Source organism: Leopardus geoffroyi, chromosome X (genome assembly GCF_018350155.1).
Source record: "Leopardus geoffroyi isolate Oge1 chromosome X, O.geoffroyi_Oge1_pat1.0, whole genome shotgun sequence".
NCBI classification, from domain to species: domain Eukaryota; kingdom Metazoa; phylum Chordata; class Mammalia; order Carnivora; family Felidae; genus Leopardus; species Leopardus geoffroyi.
In genome coordinates, this window is record NC_059343.1 from 58,482,816 (window position 1) to 58,504,439 (window position 21,624).

General features: G+C 42.2%; 1 protein-coding gene across 14 annotated transcripts in view; it reads left to right on the plus strand.

The window, feature by feature from the left end:
• The first annotated feature begins 591 nt into the window (after window positions 1-591).
• TAF1 (TATA-box binding protein associated factor 1) overlaps window positions 592-21,624 on the plus strand; it is an 85,701-nt gene continuing 64,668 nt past the window's right edge. For 9 of the 14 annotated variants that reach the window (XR_006711037.1, XR_006711038.1, XM_045472319.1 and 6 more), the window contains exons 1-18: window positions 592-865; window positions 1,815-1,929; window positions 2,077-2,193; window positions 6,783-6,902; window positions 8,020-8,261; window positions 8,663-8,881; window positions 9,277-9,495; window positions 9,838-10,045; window positions 11,280-11,456; window positions 11,949-12,076; window positions 12,176-12,283; window positions 12,409-12,582; window positions 13,040-13,213; window positions 13,444-13,548; window positions 15,604-15,804; window positions 15,973-16,114; window positions 16,707-16,837; window positions 17,556-17,636. Coding sequence is in view for 12 of the 14 variants with exons in the window: in XM_045472319.1 (XP_045328275.1) it covers window positions 686-865; window positions 1,815-1,929; window positions 2,077-2,193; window positions 6,783-6,902; window positions 8,020-8,261; window positions 8,663-8,881; window positions 9,277-9,495; window positions 9,838-10,045; window positions 11,280-11,456; window positions 11,949-12,076; window positions 12,176-12,283; window positions 12,409-12,582; window positions 13,040-13,213; window positions 13,444-13,548; window positions 15,604-15,804; window positions 15,973-16,114; window positions 16,707-16,837; window positions 17,556-17,636 (2,841 nt within the window). In the remaining 2 variants the exon portion in view is untranslated. The remainder of the gene's footprint in view (window positions 866-1,814; window positions 1,930-2,076; window positions 2,194-6,782; window positions 6,903-8,019; window positions 8,262-8,662; window positions 8,882-9,276; window positions 9,496-9,837; window positions 10,046-11,279; window positions 11,457-11,948; window positions 12,077-12,175; window positions 12,284-12,408; window positions 12,583-13,039; window positions 13,214-13,443; window positions 13,549-15,603; window positions 15,805-15,972; window positions 16,115-16,706; window positions 16,838-17,555; window positions 17,637-21,624) is intronic. The other 5 variants (XM_045472315.1, XM_045472317.1, XM_045472321.1 and 2 more) reach the window with 1 other exon arrangement.

Here is a 21,624-nt window from a genome sequence, read left to right on the forward strand (position 1 = left end):
AAACGTCTATTTTTAGGGCTGGGGAATCCCATATTTGTGTAACCTACTTTCAAATGGTTCAGAAATTTTTTTAAAAAACCCTGTAAAAATGTTAACAATTAAGAATCCAGGTGGGGGGTCGGCAGTTCATTCTACTCTTTCGTTTTCACATTTCTCGAAAAAAAACGGGGCGGGGGGAGGACTCCACTTCCATGGGGAAATGTTAACTCAAAACAACTAACGTGCAAAGGTAGTTCTGGCACAGTGCAATTCACGCCCAGTTTCTTCTTGACAGGAAACAGCGAAGCGGGACACCCAGGGCTACTTCTAACCTCCACTTCCGTGTACCCTGTCGTGGACGCCCGCGGTTTACCACGACGTGCCTCGTAACCGAGGCAGTTGCCCCTAATTGGAAGAAGGGCCATAGCACTCCAAGGCTCTGAGAAGGGTCGCGTGAAGATAAGTGGAAGGGGCGGGACCCAACCGTTCCTTTGACCAACCGCTTGCGAGATATGTAACCTCCTGATCGTGTACTGTCGAATCAAAAGCCGTTAGTAAAGTAGTGAAACAAATTCTCCTTTTTCGTAGGACGGCCGGTCTTTCCGGTTTCCGTCTCCTCCCCCCCATTCCGCTTCCGGCAGGGCCTGGTTGGATCAAGGAGCTCTTTAAGTCACTTCTGGGCGACTGATATTTTTGTTTCCGGTCTATGGGACCCGGCTGGGATTTGCTGCTGCCCGCAGCAGTTAGTGACACCACGACCGCCATCATGTCTGACACAGACAGCGATGAAGATTCGGCGGGAGGAGGCCCATTTTCTTTAACCGGTTTCCTTTTTGGCAATATCAATGGAGCCGGGCAGCTGGAGGGGGAAAGCGTCTTGGATGATGTGAGGGCGTGGGCGTGGGGATAGGGTTGGGGGTGGTGCAGTTCAGGGGAGCAGGTAAGATTGAGGACAGTAGAGGGTGCTTAGGGTAGAGTTTCTGGGAGACGGCGCAGTTAACGTAAGAGGAGAGGAAACAAGCCGGCACTGTCATACTAGAGTGTGCATAACAGACTGGGGAGGCTTGGTTCTGTTTGAGGGTAGGGAGAAGAGAGAATGGTAGGCTAGCCCTCGTAGGTCAGGGGCGCTGATGTGGGGGCCTTTGGGGGATAATATTCATCCTAACAAGGCTGCAGGAAAAATAGCGTAACTAGTGACATTGTTTTTAAACCATTGCTATGAGAACCTTGAAGATTTTTGAAACTGCATTTCTGACATCATTCACCTGACGTGGTTCTAGAGCCAGAGAATTGGACCTAATCTGCAACGGATCATGTAGTTCAAGCCTCAGTTTTTAGAACAGTGAATGTTCAGATTATTTGGGGCAGACCTCTTCTGGCGCAGTGCACTTCTTAGGTAGTTTCCCCTGCTCACTGACATTCATGGAATTGTTTCCTGTGCCTAAATGAACATTCCCTACTTTGACTTCGGTTCATTTTCTCAAGGAGAAAACACTGATCAATATTCTTCTGCCATACACGCAGACACACAAAAGGTAGTAAAAAAAAAGTTGTCTTCCCTTTCTAATCCAGTGATTTGCCTTAACCTTTAATCAGAGAACTACTGTTCCATTTGTTTAGACTTGATGATGGTTCTTTGAATAATTTTTTCTTATATTGAAGTATGGTGATGAAATTGGACAGCGTATATATATATATATATTCATAAAGATCTGATCAATGTGGAGTTTAGTGGAAGATATACTTTACAGTTCTTGAATGTGATGTTCCTAAGCTTTGTGTGGGAAGCTTAGGTTTAATTGTTATCTTTGACTCTAGTGCTGTCCCTTTTTCAGGAATGTAAGAAGCACTTGGCAGGCTTGGGGGCTTTAGGTCTTGGCAGCCTGATCACTGAACTCACGGCAAACGAAGAATTGACTGGGACTGATGGTGTCCTGGTAAATGATGAAGGTAAGTCTGGGTCATGGGGAGTAAGGTGGAGGAGGAGGCTAGCCACTTACTGTATATGCACTTTTCAATGGGAATTATTGGGAGTGAGAGTTATTTGCTCTTAGTTGAGATATACTGTGCCCCCCCCCCCCCCGCTTTTATTTATAGGATGGATCAGGAGTACAGAAGATGCTGTGGACTATTCAGACATCAATGAGGTAGCAGAAGACGAAAGCCGAAGATATCAGCAGACAATGGGGAGTTTGCAGCCTCTTTGCCACTCAGGTGATTCTTTAGTGTCCTCAGTAGAGCATCCCAGGTCATTTTCTTGCTGTGTAGTCCATTTTGTTTTTGTGTATGCTTTCTGCCATTGTTCTTGTTCTCCATCCTTTGCTTCTCTCTCTTTGTCAGCTCAGTTTTACGTAGTTGCTGTCCTTTTTGTGTGTGTGTTCTGGGGCAGTGTCATATTCAGGCTTTTATTCCTCATACTGGTTTTCCCAAATTATTGGTGAACACCAAGTCAGGATGATAATGCTTTCTTTATCATCTGGTATTTAAGTTCATGACACTGTTTTGGATGCTATTTTTTAAAAATTGCTTTTTCATTTTATTTATTTTAGAGAGAGAGAGAGAATGCCAAGCAGGCTCCCCGCTCAGCACGGAGCCCCACGTGCCGCCTGATCCCATGACCCTGGGATCAGGACCTGAACTGAAATCAAGAGTCGTACATTCAACTGACTGAGCCACCCAGGCGCCCATGTTTTCAGATGCTATTTAAACACAGTCTTTGCCCTCAGGGACTTGGTAGTTCAAGGAGGATTAATATATACTATGCCCTGTATAAATGAGCACGTGTATTTATTGGCTCACCTTCTGTTAATCACTTACCACCTGTATGCTGACAGAATGCACCTAATGCTTGCTCACAATATAGGTTTTTCTCCCTTGTATAAAGTGCTACATGTAGAATCAATCAAAGCTGAAAGGGGTCTTAGTGATTATTTATTCTTAACTTCATCATAGATAAGGAAAACTTGGGCTTTGACTTTAATAAGATGTGGGACTTTAGTAAAAGTTCTGTAAGTTAGCTAATGGCAGACCTTGACGAGTTCAACTCAGGTCATTAGACATTTATCGAGCACCTGTTATGGGCTATAAACTGACAGTATGGTATGAAGATAATAAAATCCATTTTCTGATCTTGAGGAGCTTCCTTCTGTGGTCTGGGACCTAGAGCTACTGATCTTGGTTCTTTTTTTTTTTTTTTACTTTTAATTTTTGCAACTTTTATTTATTTTATTTTATTTTTTTTAATTTTTTATTTTTTTTCAACGTTTATTTATTTTTGGGACAGAGAGAGACAGAGCATGAACGGGGGAGGGGCAGAGAGAGAGGGAGACACAGAATCGGAAACAGGCTCCCGGCTCTGAGCCATCAGCCCAGAGCCCGACGCGGGGCTCGAACTCACGGACCGCGAGATCGTGACCTGGCTGAAGTCGGACGCTTAACCGACTGCGCCACCCAGGCGCCCCAATTTTTGCAACTTTTAAAGGGTAGTTGACACATATGTAATTCATTGTTTCCACTGCCTTACTTCTCTCACTGCCTGACATATTGTGTGAAGTTGCTCATTGTTTACCTCTTTGAATCAGATTTCAGGACCATTTAATGGGCTTCAATGCTGCTTATATAACTGCTTATATAATTTAAGGAGAATTAACTACCACATACACAAGAGGTAACCCGGAAAAATAGAAGATACAGGTCTTACTATCAGGGATATTCTTATCATTTGAGGAAGATGGAATAAACAAGTACAAAGCATAATTATTCATAATAAGACATAAGCCAGCTACAAGCTCAATTTCTGTATGGAATATTGTATTTCATTTTGAGAGGTTGATACTGTCTAAGACAAATATCATAACTAAGTGCCCTGACTTAGATAGCAGCTCTGATTTTCAGGGATTATTGTAATTTTCAGGTTTGGGTTTGTTGTCTTGGGTAGGGATGTTAAGGAAGAAGATGAGTGGGGGTTTCCTAGTTGGGTTTTATGAGCTGACCTGGAAAAGGGTGATGCTGCATTTGATAGTGTTAGTACTCTGGGATGCTCATTTCCAAGTTGTCTTGTCCAATGAAGGTGCCTTCATCTATGCTCCTAGCTTCCTCCTCCTCTGACATTGGCCCCTGCACATGGCCTGATTTACAATGATGCTTCTGTGGAATAGCTGGAAGTCAGTGGAGGTCATTAGAAGAGATGTCGTGGAGGTGAATTTTGAGCAAAATTTTGAAAGACAGGGTTTCATGGGGAGGGAGCAGCAGGGCATTTTGGTGTGGAAAAATGGCTTGTCTAAAGGTTTAGGAGGTAGAAGTAAGTGACTAGTGTGGGGGGAATTGGCTAGCAGGTTTTCTTAGAAGGAGTGGAGGGCCACTTGACTGGCTCAGTCCGTGGAGAATGTGACTCTTGATGTGAGTTCAAGCCCCACATTGGTGTAGAGATTAGTAAAAATAAATAAACTTTGAAAGGAGTGGAAAACATACTGCTAGGTAGCAAGAATTGATTGAACAATTTGACAGCACCTTCACTTGGGATTTGGTGCCATAAAAGGTTATAAACCAGCATAGATTGGTGCAGTAAGGGTAGTATAATAAAAAGAAAATGGGGGTGCCTGGGTGGCTCAATCGATTAAGCGTCTGACTTTGGCTTAGGTCATGATCTCGTGGTTTGTGAGTTTGAGCCCCATGTTGGGCTCCCTGCTGACAGCTCAGAGCCTGGAGCCTCTTTGAATTCTGTCTCCTTCTCTCTCTGCCCTTCCCCAGCTGGTTCTCTCTCTCTCTCTCTCTCTCTCTCTCTAAGTAAGTAAGTAAGTAAATAAATAAATAAATAAAGTTGAAAAGAAAGAAAATGGACTTTGAAATCAGAATGATAGCTTCAACCCCCAGCTTCATATTTAGTTTGACCCTGGGAAAATTGCTCAGTGTTTGAGGCTTGGATTTGTAATAATCCCTCAGTTTTCTTGTTTGCAATAAAGATGATAAAACCTGCCTCATTAATTAATAGCTCTTTTGTGGGAATTTAAGTTTATTATCATGTGGTGTGAAAGCACCTACATAGTACAGTGGCATGGTAGATGCTCTGTAAATGTTAATTGCATTTCCTTCCTAAATGGAGATGGAAGGTGATACCTGTGGCTTTGGGGTTTTGATTAGAAAAAGGGTAAAGCGGGGGGGTGGGGGAGGGGGGTGGGAGCATGGGTGGCTTAGTCAGTTAAGTGTCCCAGTCTCGGTTTCGGCTCAGGTCATGATCTCGTGAGTTCGTGGGTTTGAGTCCCACATAGGTCTCCGTGCTGCCGGTGCGGAGTCTGCTTGGGATTCTCTGTCTCCCTCTCTCTCTGCCCCTCCCCCATTCACACTGTTTCTGTCTCTCTCAAAATAAATAAATGAAAACTTTAAAAAAAAAAAAAAAGGGTAAAGGGGCAGACAAACTTGGAGACTTCTTGCAGGCTAGATGTCAAGTTACTCTACACCTATGTAAAAATGTGGAGTAAGGTGACAATTGTGGAAAATGCTAAGCAGAATTAAATTAGAGAGTTGCTGATAAAACATGAGTAGGACTGGGTAAGTGAGGAAGTGCATTGGGAAGAGTACAGGCTTTGTTTGTTGTTCAGCCAGCCTTGGATTCTAACTTTGTCACTTAAAACTGTGTGATCCTGAGTAAGTCAATTCACTATCTCAGAATAATTCCTACTTTGCCAACGTCGTTGGGAGGATTATAGATAAAATAGCTACAGATACCTGGCACGTAATGGGAGCTCAGTAAATGGAAGTTGCTATAATGACCACTGTTAATGATTGATTGGAAAAGGTGTGTTGGGGGGGTAAAAGATTGATGGAGAGGACAGGAGACTTAAAATCATAAGCTGCGAAAATGAGGATGGAGGTGGTGTAGACAGAAAGGAAAGGGAGTTGGAAAGTGGTAAGGATATTTCAATGTGATGACAGATACAGTTGTGGAATATCTGAATGGAAAGGTTCTTTAGGCAGCAGAATGTGGTGGTGTGATTGTAGAGGGGTTAAGTCAGGGCAAGAGCTACAGATTTGGGTTTAATCTGGATATGGGTGATTCTTGAGTAAGGCAACGGAGCTTGTGTAGAGGAATAAAAGCAGAGTTTCACCATCAAGTACTGAGTGATGCCAGTGGCTAAAGGGCAGTGAAAAGAATAACACAACTGCAGAAGGTAGGTAAAAAATGTATCAAAGACTTGGGAAGTGAGAAGAGAAAAAGTCCAGCCTCAAAGGAAACTGACAGAGAAGGAAGAAGGTTCAATTGAATTATGAGATAGAGCAGGATGAAAATAAAAAATCAAATAGGATTTGATCAGGAGAAGGAACACATGTTTTTTTTTAATTTTTTTTTTCAACGTTTATTTATTTTTTGGGGGGGGACAGAGAGAGACAGAGCATGAACAGGGGAGGGGCAGAGAGAGAGGGAGACACAGAATCGGAAACAGGCTCCAGGCTCTGAGCCATCAGCCCAGAGCCCGACGCGGGGCTCGAACTCACAGACCGCGAGATCGTGACCTGGCTGAAGTCGGACGCTTAACCAACTGCGCCACCCAGGCGCCCCGGAACACATGTTTTTAAACCATTCTTGGGAGCTCAATTCCTGTATGAGGTAGACATAGTGTTATAGCATTTGGGTATATTATACCGTGACATCTCTTTCTGAAGGCAGAAGCCACATCTCTTGTGTGTTCTTAAGGGGTCTGTATAGTGTTTTCACGTGCTGCTTTAAATTCTTGTGTGATGGAGGAACTCAGGGCTGTTGTGTGACATTCTGGATGTTGAGGTGATCACCTTCTTGGTTTTATTAGATTATGATGAAGACGACTATGATGCTGATTGTGAAGACATTGACTGCAAGTTGATGCCTCCTCCACCTCCACCTCCAGGACCAGTGAAGAAGGATAAAGACCAAGATGCTATTACCAGTGGTAAGTAGAGACTGTCTTCTTTTGTCCAAAGAGCAACTTGCATTCATAGGTCGAGGCTTTTAGCATACCCATAGGGAGCTGTAAAACTGCAGCTGCTAGGAAAGGGTACTGCTTCTGGAAGTGAGTCCTACAATTTCAGTGGTAAAGGAAAGTGTTACTTTTGAAACATTTGGCAACAGTATTTTAACAGGCACTGGAGAGAAAGTAGTTTAGGTCAGTGGTTCTCAAATCTGGCTGCCCATCCCAGTCATCCCAAGCCTTTAAAGAAATACAGATTTCTGACTCTCATCCCAGAGTCTGATTCAAAGATCCAGGATAGAGCCCAGGAATTTCAAAATGTTCTCCAAGTAATTTCTGATGCAGCTGATCTGTATACCGGTATTTGGAACCGACCTGTTTAGATGACTCTCTTTAAAAGAAATGATTAAATGGGGAAGGCACACTAGAATGTGTATTTATAATCATCTAGAGCCAACTACCAGATTCAGAGATTTCCAAGGCAAGGGCTTTAGTGATCATCTCATCTTTCCTGTGTCTGCCACAGTAGTAACCCTGTCCTGTCCTAGGCTAGGAGATTGGGGAAGAGCAGTGTCTTTTGATCTCCTGTATTTTGGGGATTATGTTAACCTAAATTCCTCCTGTTAGAGTTTTAGCTGTTTCCTTTTTAGTCTGCAGGCTAAGTAACATCTGTTAACTTTATGTCATAGATCTGATTTCATGCTACATAATTTCATTATTCTCCTGTGAGCTTAAAAAATTTTTTCAGTTTATGGGCCCCCGAACTGCAAATTACAAGGCCTGATTGGTATAAAAGTGTTATTTAATTTTGCTGTTGGTCATATTCCTTTAACCTAATATATGTATAGAAAGTAGTGAACGTAGTAATAGTGTTTGTTTTCTCTCGTCACAACCCTAGGGTACCAGGTACAAGGTGAGTTGGGGATGGTGGGAGATACTGAGTGGAGTGAGTTTTCTGGGTTGCATACTAGTAATCTGGGTGCTTGGAACTATACCCCCTGCCACCGAGCCATGCATAGAGCCTAGACTGGGTACTGGCTGAGTCGGAGGAGATATGCTCACAGTTACATGCCAAAGGGGTTTCTCTTCCTTGTTGCAGTGTCTGAGGATGGAGAAGGCATCATCTTGCCCTCCATCATTGCCCCTTCCTCTTTGGCCTCAGAGAAAGTGGACTTCAGTAGTTCCTCTGACTCAGAATCTGAGATGGGACCTCAGGAAGCAACACAGGCAGAATGTGAGGATGGAAAGCTGACCCTACCATTGGCCGGGATTATGCAGCATGATGCCACCAAGCTGTTGCCGAGTGTCACAGAACTTTTCCCGGAATTTCGGCCTGGGAAGGTACTTTCTGTGGAGAATGCCCAAGTTGCAAACCATTGACCTCTTCTAAAATACTGAGTTCTGTTGTTAAGATGTTGAATATCGAATGGATGAGATTTAAGTTTCCTTATTCAGTGACGTTGTATTGGTTCTTTTTAAAAAAAGTTGTACGCATTTGTGATAGTATGTGTGATTTATATGGTTCTCATTAGAAATTGTCCTTGTCATCTTAAAAGAACTAGTCCAAATTATTAAGGGATACTTCTTTACTTTCTTGGTAGATGTTATAAACCTGAGTTCAGCACTCCTTGGTCCCTCCCCCACGGCCGAGTAGACCCCTCAGGGGAGTTTGCAGACCCAGACACTGCTGTTTTCCTATGGGATATGGAGTCTTTGACATAGTAGCATGTTCTGCGTTCTAGGTGTTACGCTTCCTACGTCTTTTTGGACCAGGGAAGAATGTCCCATCTGTTTGGCGGAGTGCTCGGAGAAAGAGGAAGAAAAAGCACCGTGAGCTGTTACAGGAAGAGCAGATCCAGGAGGTGGAGTGCTCAGTAGAGGCAGAAGTCAGCCAGAAGTCTTTGTGGAACTATGACTATGCTCCACCACCACCTCCCGAGCAGTGTCTCTCTGATGACGAAGTAGGCAAAATAGAGTCCTGGGATTGAGGTCTAAGAGAGGAACAGTGGGTTCTCCCTAGCTTATGTCTAAATTGGAAATAGCACCTTAGCAGAGTCCTGTGCCAATTATGAGTGAGTAATCATGAGTTTAGTCTTAGTGGCTGTCCTTTCCCTGTTATAATAGAAAAGTACCAAAGACAGGCACCTGGTGGTACACAAACTGGTGGGTAGGAAAGTTTGAATGATAGGCCGAGGGTGTCGTGATATAGCTCCATTATTCACATTCTAAATCCAGTCCTGTTGAAGAATCATCCTTATGGCCCCTCTGACTTCCCCTCCTGACTGTGGACTCCCTGTAGCCTTAGGACATCTGGGATCAGGAAATCCTCCTCCCTTCCTACTCTGTTCTGTTACAGATTACGATGATGGCTCCTGTAGAGTCCAAGTTTTCCCAGTCAACTGGAGACATAGATAAAGTGACAGATACCAAACCAAGAGTGGCTGAGTGGCGTTATGGGCCTGCTCGACTGTGGTATGATATGCTGGGTGTCCCTGAAGATGGCAGTGGGTTTGATTATGGCTTCAAACTGAGAAAGATGGACCATGAACCTGTGATAAAATGTAGAATCATTGAGGTAAGTGACACTGGTACCCGAGAAAGGAATCTGTGCCCAGGGCCCTGTCAGTTTTACTTAACTTTGCTTTTCGGTTGGGAAGGGTGTCTTCAGTGGGAGATGGAGGTGTCGAAGCCTGTTGCATGTTACAGCATATCACCCTGGCAGCTAGGCCCCATCGCAGAGATTCTGTTTGTGGAGTGAGTGCGGTGCTAGGCTAGGTGGAGGAGGAGGAGCCGGTGTTGCTCTATCATCGGGTTCTTCTCTTGAGGACTACATTCAATGTATCCGACGGGGGATTTGGAGTGAGAACTTTGACCGGTGACTGTTCAGAGATTTGTTGTTCCTTCCCTGTTTCTGTAGGACTTTAGGAAACTTGAGGAGAACGGTGGCACTGACCTTCTGGCTGATGAAAACTTCCTGATGGTGACACAGCTGCATTGGGAGGATGATATCATCTGGGATGGGGAGGATGTCAAACACAAAGGGACGAAACCTCAGCGTGCAAGCCTGGCGGGCTGGCTCCCTTCCAGCATGACTAGGAATGCCATGGCCTACAATGTCCAGCAAGGTATGTTTCTGTGCCAGCTGTGTCTAGCACACTGCCCTTCATCTTGGTCGTCCTGAGTGGGCCCAGCTGTGCTCTGTTCTGCTGCCGAGGGACGGTGAAATGTTTTCAATCTGAGCCCTGATTCTAGTCCGTAATAAATCTTTACAACTATTAACAAGCTAGGGTGGACTCTGATTTCTCATGAAAAAAACGGGAAAACCACTTTGAAGTTAAAGATCTTTCTGAACTAGAACAGTGCTTTATCTCTATACTTTTGTTTTCAAAGCCAGCCCCTCTGTCTTTGTCTTTATCATTCTAGAATTTGCTTTTTCTCTCCTTAAATATGCAAAAAAAAGGTATTCCATGCTTAACGTAGAAAACTTTGAAAATAGAATACAGTGTCAAAAATCACTGATAAATCCTACTACCCAGAGATGATCAATTATTAACGCTTTGGTGTACTTCGTTTTTGTTTTTTTGTCTTCTGTGTGTATGTGTAGTTGAGCTCATTTCTTTCATTTTTAAAAAATGTTTATTTTTGAGAGAGCATGAGTTAACGGGGCAGAGAGAGGGAGACAGAGGATCTGAAGTGGGCTCTGTGCAGACAGTAGAGAGCCCGAGCTCGAACTCACGAACCGTGAGATCATGACCTGAGCTGAGCCAAAGTCAGACACTTAACTGACTAGCCACCCAAGTGCCCCAGTTGAGCTCATTTCTATAGACAGTGTCGTACACTGTGCTTTTCAGTTGACAAATATCGTATATCATTCAAAGTTCTTCGTTAAAATGTCTAATAACATGGGAAACTCAAAAGACATGAAGTGGAGGGTGCCTGGTTGGCTCAGTCAGTAGAGCATGAGACTCTTTGTTTTTTTAATGTTTATTCAGTTTTGAGAGAGCGTGAGTGGGGGAGGGGCAGAGAGAGAGGAGGAGAGAGGATCTGAAGCGGGCTCTGTGCTGACAGCAGTGAGCCTGATGCAGGGCTTGAACTGAGGAACCATGAGATCATGACCTGAGCTGGAGTCGGAGGCTCAACTGACTGAGCCACCCAGGTGCCCCTAAACTTTGATTCTTCTAAAAAATATTGGAATGAACATTTTGTCTGCAGCTTTCTTTAAAAGTGTGAAATATACTGTGTGCACTAGGTTCCTTTTCAAGTAGCCACATGAATAACTTTACTACCATTTGCTCCTCTTCCCTTTGCTGGAATCATGATTGAAAGGGGAATAAATGTTTTGTCTGTTATTTTGACTAGGTTTTGCAGCCACCCTGGATGATGACAAGCCTTGGTACTCCATCTTTCCCATTGACAATGAGGAGCTGGTGTATGGACGCTGGGAGGACCATATCATCTGGGATGCTCAGGCTATGCCCCGGCTGTTAGAGCCTCCTGTTTTGACACTTGATCCCAATGATGAGAACCTCATTTTGGGTATGATATTGGTAGGGGCCAGTGTTCCTTCTCCATAATTGACAGCTTGCTGCTAATGTCAAAGGGCAGGGGGAAATCAGAAAGGTTGGGCAGGTCCAAGACTAGCAGCTTCTTGAGGTACCTGGGTGGCTCAGTCAGTTGGAGCATGTGACTCTTGATCTCAGAGTCGTGAGTTCAAGTCTCACATTGGGTGTGAAACCTACTTGAAAAAATAGGTAAAAATAAAAAGACTAGGAGTTTCTAGGTAGCAGTTTGAGAGAGCAAAGTTGTGGCTGTTAGTGCCTAGTATTTCTGTTTTGCTTAGGGAAAACTCCTAAGGTAGGAACATTGGAAAGTAGTACCTTTGAGATTCTAGGAGTGTAATTCAGTTAGAGTGCCTAGAAGTGGTCTGGGATACGATAAAAGATCTGGGTAGGAAGCGTAAAGGTATCTGTAGGAAAAAGTGAGTCTTCAGGGATAGCATCTCCAGAGTGACTTTTGTTTCATCCTTAGAAATTCCTGATGAAAAGGAAGAGGCCACCTCTAACTCCCCCTCCAAGGAGAGTAAGAAGGAATCCTCTCTGAAGAAGAGTCGAATTCTCTTAGGGAAAACGGGGGTCATCAAGGAAGAACCACAGCAGGTCTGTGAATGGAAAAGGGACTTGGGATGTTTAGAAGAACAAAGAAATGCAATGGAGAAGGGTAGCCTGACTAAGGTTTATTTGATGTCCTATCATTAGAACATGTCTCAGCCAGAAGTGAAAGATCCATGGAATCTCTCCAATGATGAGTATTACTACCCCAAGCAACAGGGTCTTCGTGGCACCTTCGGAGGAAACATTATCCAGGTAAAGGTAGCATTTTTTTTTCTATGATGGATGGGAACCGCTGCCTTGTTTTGATGGAGGATGTGGGTAAATCTTGCGTAGGCTGAAGTTAGTATTTAATTTGAACCGTGTATTTCCTGTCTTAGCACTCAATTCCTGCCGTGGAGTTACGACAGCCCTTCTTTCCTACCCACATGGGGCCCATCAAACTTCGGCAGTTCCATCGCCCACCTCTGAAGAAATACTCCTTTGGGGCGCTATCTCAGCCAGGTCCCCACTCAGTCCAGCCCTTGCTAAAGCACATCAAAAAGAAGGCTAAGGTATGATTGAACTCTGGTTACAAAAAAATCGCTATAAAAGACATTAGAGTACAAATTCGGGGAATGGACTGGATATTAGATGGTATTCGGGAATTACTATTTCCTCAGATGTGATAGAATGTTATTGTGCTCATTTAGGGGAATGTCCTTATTCTTAGGAGATGCACATGAAAATACTTAAGGGGGATGTGTCATAATGAGTGTGACTTTCAAAAATGATTCAGCAAAATCTATAGATGTAGTTTTAGACGAAACAAGGTAAAATGTAAAGTTGTATCTAGGTGCTGGGATAGTAAGTGTTCGCAGTTTCAACTTGATGTTTGAAACTTTTGGCAGTGAAGTTGGAATAAAAGGCAAGGTAAAATCATTTTTGGTGGCACTGTCTTAGAGTGAGCAGTATCAGTTTGTAGTCATTGTGCTGTCGGGAGCTGGACTGTATTCTCTTTGCTCTGGGCAGATGAGAGAACAAGAGAGACAAGCTTCTGGTGGCGGAGAGATGTTTTTTATGCGCACACCTCAGGACCTCACAGGCAAAGATGGAGATCTTATTCTTGCAGAATACAGTGAAGAAAATGGACCGTTGATGATGCAGGTTGGCATGGCAACCAAGATAAAGAACTACTACAAGAGGGTGAGTCTCTACTCAGAAAATCTTTGTTACCAATATAGCTGTAATTAGGTATCCAGCAATAATTTGCAAACGTGTATTTTGTCTTTTTTATACTGTAAATGTCTTGAGAAAGAAATGGTGTCTTTTTTGTAGCTAGTAATATTAGTAAAATGCCGTGCTCGAGGAATATTTTGTGTAGGCTTATTGATCACATTCTGTGATAGTAGCTGGGTCTTCTGTGTTCCTTATAGAAACCTGGAAAAGATCCTGGAGCCCCAGATTGTAAATACGGAGAAACGGTTTACTGCCATACATCTCCTTTCCTGGGCTCTCTCCATCCTGGCCAATTACTGCAGGTAAGGGATTCTTTCCTGTTAGAATTCTTTCCTAAGGACCTTGACAGGTGAGGTGCTAATCAGCCCAGAAAGAACCAACTCTAGTTGAAGTACTGTTTATATATCAAGTATGGAGATGATCAGTATGATCCCAAATGATTAAAATCATCCAATTTTCCTTTGGTCTTTCTATTAAAACTGGTTCCTAATAATGTTGTAAACTAAATTTGAAATAGTTTTTTGAAAATATACACTGGTAAGAAGTCCAGAAACATCTGGGTGGCATAGGGAAGTCAAAATGGGATTAATAATTTACTGTAGTTAATTAATATTTAATTTGTCTCTGTGCATTTGGTGTGTTTTTATTGGTGTCATTTTGAGTATTAAACCACACCTGAACCATGCCATTTATAGTCCCTGGCCACGGTGGAAGTATTTTTACCTACCTCTTTGTTCTGATGGGTGTAGAGAGGCCCTCTGGTAACCTAGCTTTATACATGTTTTGTTAAGGGGAAGTACAGAGGCACACACACAATGATGTGAGGACATCTCTAGCACTACCTTGTGTTTTGTCCTCCACCTAATTTCTCTTGGTAGTCTTAATCATTTTCCTTCCTCTTATACCTAGTTCCATTCTTTTTTTTTTTTTGAGCATTTAAATTTTTTTTTTAACGTTTATTTATTTTTGAGAGAGAGAGAGATCGAGCACGAGCGAGAGAGGGACAGAGAGAGAGGGAGACACAGATCCGAAGCACGCTCCAGGCTCCAAGCTGTCAGCATAGAGCCTGACATGGAGCTCGAACCCATGAACCACGAGATCATGACCTGAGCTGAAGTCGGACGCTCAACCGACTGACTCACCCAGGCGCCCCTAATCCTAATTACATTCTATCACTACTATTGCTTATTCCCCTAAAGCATCTGCAGAGCCCATTGTTTTCTTTATCCTTGACATTCATCGTCCATTTCCCTCCAGATTTTGAGTATTATGTTTATACTTTTCCTGGCTTTCCTTTCCCTGTTCACATTCTGTTGAGATTTTCTACCAATCCCTCCCTTTCTTCTGTGACTACTTTTATAGTCTCTTGAAGATCCTTTTTATCTTCTGTAATGCTGTTTTTCCTCTCCATTTCACACTTACAATTTTCTTTTTTTCCCACACTTAGAATTTTCTATACTCATCCATACATTGAAGGTCTCTCTGTCCTCCTGTCTGATTTTCTGAGAAGTCTTTCCTTAGAGTCACAGGCTTCGTGTGACAGTTGATCCCCATATGGTTGCTACTTAAAAAAGCTCAAATGTTTCTGTCAAATGTTTCTGTCCTGTGTATTTAGTCTGTCTTTCCAGCATGCCTTCATTTATTTTTGTTTTTGTCATTTTAGTAATTTATTTAACAAATGTTTTGATCTTACACTATGTCAGGCTATACTGGGGTCTAGGGTTGTAATAGAATACTTGTTAGTTTACAAGGTGATTTTCATATATAATCACAGCAATCCTACAAGCTATAGGCATTTTAAATTATCTCTGTTTTGTAAATAAGGACAGTTAACCTCAGAGATACTCATACAGTGAGTAGCAGAGCCAGTGTCATCTGAATCCAAATCCTGTAGTTTCCCTACTACTCTTTTTTTTTTTGATGTTTATTCATTTCTGAGAGAGAGAGAGAGAGAGAGAGAGAGAGAAACAGAGCACGAGCAGGGGAGGGGCAGAGAGAGAGAGAGAGAGAGACAATCCAAAGCAGGCTCCAGGCTCTGAGCCATCAGCACAGAACCTGACGCAGGCCTCGAACTCACGAAACATGAGATTGTGACCTGACCTGAAGTTGGAAGCTTAACTGACTGAGCCACCCAGGCAGGGCCCCTACTACTGACTCTTAAAGACAGCCAGTGGGTAAAAAGTTACTGTTCTAGTCCTGTTTGACATTCCATGTTACAGTTTGTTTATATTACTGGAGAGATTTTAGATGGCATTATGGGGATGGAGAGCAAACAAGCTTGATTTTCCTTTCTCATTTGTTCACTGAATTTCCTAGGGCTTCTCTGTATATAATTTTTGTGTTTTTACTTTTGTTAGGCCTTTGAGAACAATCTTTTTCGTGCCCCAATTTATCTTCATAAGATGCCAGAAACGGACTTCCTTATCATTCGAACAAGACAAGGTTACTATATTCGAGAATTAGTGGATATTTTTGTGGTTGGCCAGCAGTGCCCCTTGTTTGAAGTTCCTGGGCCCAACTCCAAAAGGGCTAATACACATATTCGAGACTTTCTCCAGGTAAGAATGAGAGAATAGGGAGGGGGTCCGGGTGCACATAATAGGGTATGTGGATTTGGGGGCACATCAGGAAAGATCAAAACACATAGGAGCGTAGCAGGGGAAGGAGCCCTGGCAAGGACTTTTATTTTTCCTTTGCCGAATGAAAAATGTTTGTTTTTTGGGCAGGTTTTTATTTACCGCCTCTTCTGGAAGAGTAAAGATCGGCCACGGCGGATCCGAATGGAAGATATCAAAAAAGCCTTTCCTTCTCACTCAGAAAGTAGCATCCGGAAGAGGCTAAAGCTCTGCGCTGACTTCAAACGCACAGGTCATCAGTTGCGCCTAATTATTTGTTCTCTTTGCCTCTTTCCAGGAAAAGAATTCAGGCTCACGGTTAAAGGATCAGTATATAACTACCAGAATTAGAAATTGATAGTCATCAAAAGAAGGAAGTAGCAAATCTTCTAATGATGGAGGCTCTGATTACTTTTTGATTTGGCCTACCAAGAAGTTCACTGCGTGTTGGATGTCTTACATGAGATGGAGGGAACCTAGCAGCAGGGGTGTTCTTTGGAGTTCATGGCTAGACCTTATGGGACATTGCGTGGTTTGGTCTTGGTTTGTTATCCTTCTTTTTTTTTAATTTTTAGAAAATGTTTATTTTTAAGAGAGAGACAGAGCATGAGTGGGGGAGGGCAGAGAGAGGGAGACACAGAATCTGAAGCAGACTCCAGGCTCTGAGCTATAAGCACAGAGCCCGACGTGCGGCTTGAACTCACAAACCATGAGATCATGACCTGAACTGAAGTCGGACACTTAACCGACTGAGCCACCCAGGCACCCCTGTTTGTTATCCTTCTTGCTGCTGAGGAAAGTGCCTTAGGAATTCAGCACCATCTCATTCTCTCTGCTTTTTCTAGGGATGGACTCAAATTGGTGGGTGCTGAAATCTGATTTTCGTTTACCAACTGAAGAGGAGATCAGAGCTATGGTGTCTCCAGAGCAGTGCTGTGCTTATTACAGCATGATAGCGGCAGAGCAGCGGCTGAAGGTGAACACTTTCCTCTTGGGTACTACCTCTGCCTATGGATCGTTCCCAGAGAGATGAGGCTGAAGCCTATGTACTACCTCTGCCTATGGATCGTTCCCAGAGAGATGAGGCTGAAGCCTATCCCCACTGACTTAGAAGTGATGGTTACTAGATTATTAACCATTTATTTGAAAATTCAAACTATGTAAGGAACTCGGTGTACATTGGTGCTGAGGAAAACTACAGTGTAGCTGAGTATCAGCGGGAAGGCTTAATGAGGGACTTAGGGCATATTGTTGCATCCATTTGGGTGGTGACTTTAAGCTTCGTTCTTTGTAAGACAGGCATGTAAACAGGGAAGACTTCTCAGTTGTTTTCCATGGCTTTCCAGGTGGGCTGAGATGATGATGCCAGACATGTGCTTTCGAGAAGGCACAGTGTCCTTATCCCCTAGATCTGGAGTGGGATAGCGCAGCTAGACCACTGAGTTACTGAGTCTGCAGTAATGAGCACCTCTGTCTTCTTTTATGGGTCTTACCTATCCATATATCAGCTGGCAAGTACCCTGAAGTGTAGTAAGGATGTAGAATGGTGATAGATACATTGAAGACTTTACGGAATCTATTCTCTGTGCAAAAGCTTACTTTCATATATTCTATACTTGGTACTTAGTGAAACTTGTACTCTGTCTTTTCTAATTTATTGATTGGTTTACATGCGTAGATTTGTGCTCTTTCAGGATGCTGGCTATGGTGAGAAGTCCTTTTTTGCTCCAGAAGAAGAAAATGAGGAAGATTTCCAGATGAAGATTGATGATGAGGTAAGACTTTACACTGATTTTTATTAGTGTGTCCTGTTTGTCCTTTTCTTTTTTTTTTTCTTTAGGCATCACGCCCTGTGTAGAGCCCAACGTGGGGCTTGAACTCAAAACCCTGAGATCAGGAGTCCGACGCTTAACTGACCAAGCCACCAAGGCACTCCCCATTTATCCTTTTCTAAAAAACAGCTTTATTGAGATAAGGTTGACATGCTATAAGCAGCACATATTTAGCGTACAATTTGTCTTTTGATGTATGTGTATACCTGTGAATCCTCATAACAAGATAATATATCTGTCATCCCCAAAAGTTTCTTTGCGTCCCTTTGAAATTCCTTTCTTCTGTCTCCTCCCTTCTCGTCACCCTCCTTGTGCCCTGACAACCACTGATGCTTTCTGTCACTATAGATCAGTTCATATTTTCTAGAATTTTATTTTGTTTATTTTTTTAATGTTTATATATTTTTGAGAGAGAGAGACAGAGCGTGAGCCGGGGAGGGGCAGAGAGAGAGAGACAGAATCCGAAGCAGGCTCCAGGCTCTGAGCTGTCAGCACAGAGCCTGATGCGGGGCTCAAACTCACAAAACCACAAAATCATGACCTGAGCCGTAGTCAGAAGCTTAACTGACTGTGCCACCCAGGCGCCCCACGTTTTCTAGAATTTTAGATAAATGGACTCATATAATAAGTACTCTTTCATTTTTTTAGTTGTGGTAAAATATACATAACATAAAATTTGCTATCTTAACCTTAAAGCGTTTACAATTCAGTAACGTTCAGTACATTTCACGCCGTCATATGCCCAATCTCTGGAACTCTTTTCATCTCACAAAACTGAAACTCTGTTACCCATTAAACAGCAAGTCCCCATTCCTCCCTCCCTAGCCTCTGCAACCACCATTCTACTTTCTGTCTCTTATGAATTTTACTACTCTAAGTACTCCAGCTAAGTGGAATCATACACTATTTGTTTTTATGTGACTGGTTTATTTTATCTAGCATAGTATCCTCAAGGTTCATCCGTCTTGTGACATATATCAGAATTTCCTTCATTTTTAAGGTTGAATAATATTCTATTATATGTATATACCACATTTTATTTATGCATGCAACCATTGATGGACATTTGGGTTGCTTCCACCTCTTAGCCATTGTGAATAGTGCTGCTATGAATGTGGTTGTACAAATATCTCTTCAAGATTCTATTTTCTGTTCTTTTGTGTATATACCCAGAAGAGGATTACTGGAACACATGGTAGTTCTATTTTTTAATTTTTTGAGCAACCTCCAGACTTTGTTTTTTTCAAAGCTTCCGCAGCATTTTATGTTCCTATCAATGGTATATAAGAATTTCAATTTCTCCACACTTGCCAACACTTGTTATTTATTATTTTTTTGATAGTGGCCGTGCTAATGGGTGTGAGGTGATATATCATTGTGATTTTGATTTTCATTTCCCTAATTATTAGTGATGTTGAGCATCTTTTCATGTGCTTATTAGACAATTGTAGATCTTCTTTTGAGAAATGTGTATTCAAGTTCATTGCCCTTTTTTGAATCAGGTTTTTTTTTTTTTGTTATTGAGTTTCAGGAGTTCGTTATATATTCTGGATATTAATGTCTTATCAGGTACACGCTATGCAAATATTTTCTCCCATCCTGTAGGTTGCCTTTTCATTCTGTTGTATCCTTTGATGCAGAGAAGTTTTTAATTTTGATACAGTCCAATTTATCTAATTTTTCTTTCGTTGCTTATACTTTTGGCTCCATATCCAAGAAATCATTGCCAATTCTAGTGTCATGAAGCTTTTCCTCTATGTTTTAAGAGTTTTATTTTTTTTATTTATTTATTTATTTATTTTTTTTTTTTTTTTTATTTTTTATAATATATGAAATTTATTGTCCAAATTGGTTTCCATAAAACACCCAGTGCTCATCCCAAAAGGTGCCCTCCTCAATACCCATCACCCACCCTCTCCTCCCTCCCACCCCCCATCAACCCTCAGTTTGTTCTCAGTTTTTAACAGTCTCTTATGCTTTGGCTCTCTCCCACTCTAACCTCTTTTTTTTTTTTTTTTTTTTCCTTTTTTCCTCCCCCTCCCCCATGGGTTCCTGTTACGTTTCTCAGGGTCCACATAAGAGTGAAACCATATGGTATCTGTCTTTCTCTGTATGGCTTATTTCACTTAGCATCACACTCTCCAGTTCCATCCACGTTGCTACAAAAGGCCATATTTCATTTTTTCTCATTGCCACGTAGTATTCCATTGTGTATATAAACCACAATTTCTTTATCCATTCATCAGTTGATGGACATTTAGGCTCTTTCCATAATTTGGCTATTGTTGAGAGTGCTGCTATGAACATTGGGGTACAAGTGCCCCTATGCATCAGTACTCCTGTATCCCTTGGATAAATTCCCAGCAGTGCTATTGCTGGGTCATAGGGTAGGTCTATTTTTAATTTTCTGAGGAACCTCCACACTGTTTTCCAGAGCGGCTGCACCAATTTGCATTCCCACCAACAGTGCAAGAGGGTTCCCGTTTCTCCACATCCTCGCCAGCATCTATAGTCTCCTGATTTGTTCATTTTGGCCACTCTGACTGGCGTGAGGTGATACCTGAGTGTGGTTTTGATTTGTATTTCCCTGATAAGGAGCGACGCTGAACATCTTTTCATGTGCCTGTTGGCCATCCGGATGTCTTCTTTAGAGAAGTGTCTATTCATGTTTTCTGCCCATTTCTTCACTGGGTTATTTGTTTTTTGGGTGTGGAGTTTGGTGAGCTCTTTATAGATTCTGGATACTAGCCCTTTGTCCGATATGTCATTTGCAAATATCTTTTCCCATTCCGTTGGTTGCCTTTTAGTTTTGTTGGTTGTTTCCTTTGCTGTGCAGAAGCTTTTTATCTTCATAAGGTCCCAGTAATTCACTTTTGCTTTTAATTCCTTTGCCTTTGGGGATGTGTCGAGTAAGAGATTGCTACGGCTGAGGTCAGAGAGGTCTTTTCCTGCTTTCTCCTCTAAGGTTTTGATGGTTTCCTGTCTCACATTCAGGTCCTTTATCCATTTTGAGTTTATTTTTGTGAATGGTGTGAGAAAGTGGTCTATTTTCAACCTTCTGCATGATGCTGTCCAGTTCTCCCAGCACCATTTGTTAAAGAGGCTGTCTTTTTTCCATTGGATGTTCTTTCCTGCTTTGTCAAAGATGAGTTGACCATACGTTTGTGGGTCTAGTTCTGGGGTTTCTATTCTATTCCATTGGTCTATGTGTCTGTTTTTGTGCCAATACCATGCTGTCTTGATGATGACAGCTTTGTAGTAGAGGCTAAAGTCTGGGATTGTGATGCCTCCTGCTTTGGTCTTCTTCTTCAAAATTCCTTTGGCTATTCGGGGCCTTTTGTGGTTCCATATGAATTTTAGGATTGCTTGTTCTAGTTTCGAGAAGAATGCTGGTGCAATTTTGATTGGGATTGCATTGAATGTGTAGATAGCTTTGGGTAGTATTGACATTTTGACAATATTTATTTTTCCAATCCATGAGCAGGGAATGTCTTTCCATTTCTTTAAATCTTCTTCAATTTCCTTCGTAAGCTTTCTATAGTTTTCAGCATACAGATCCTTTACATCTTTGGTTAGATTTATTCCTAGGTATTTTAGGCTTCTTGGTGCAATTGTGAATGGGATCAGTTTCTTTATTTGTCTTTCTGTTGCTTCATTGTTAGTGTATAAGAATGCAACTGATTTCTGTACATTGATTTTGTATCCTGCAACTTTGCTGAATTCATGTATCAATTCTAGCAGACTTTTGGTGGAGTCTATCGGATTTTCCATGTATAATATCATGTCATCTGCAAAGAGCGAAAGCTTGACTTCATCTTTGCCAATTTTGATGCCTTTGATTTCCTTTTGTTGTCTGATTGCTGATGCTAGAACTTCCAGCACTATGTTAAACAACAGCGGTGAGAGTGGGCATCCCTGTCGTGTTCCTGAT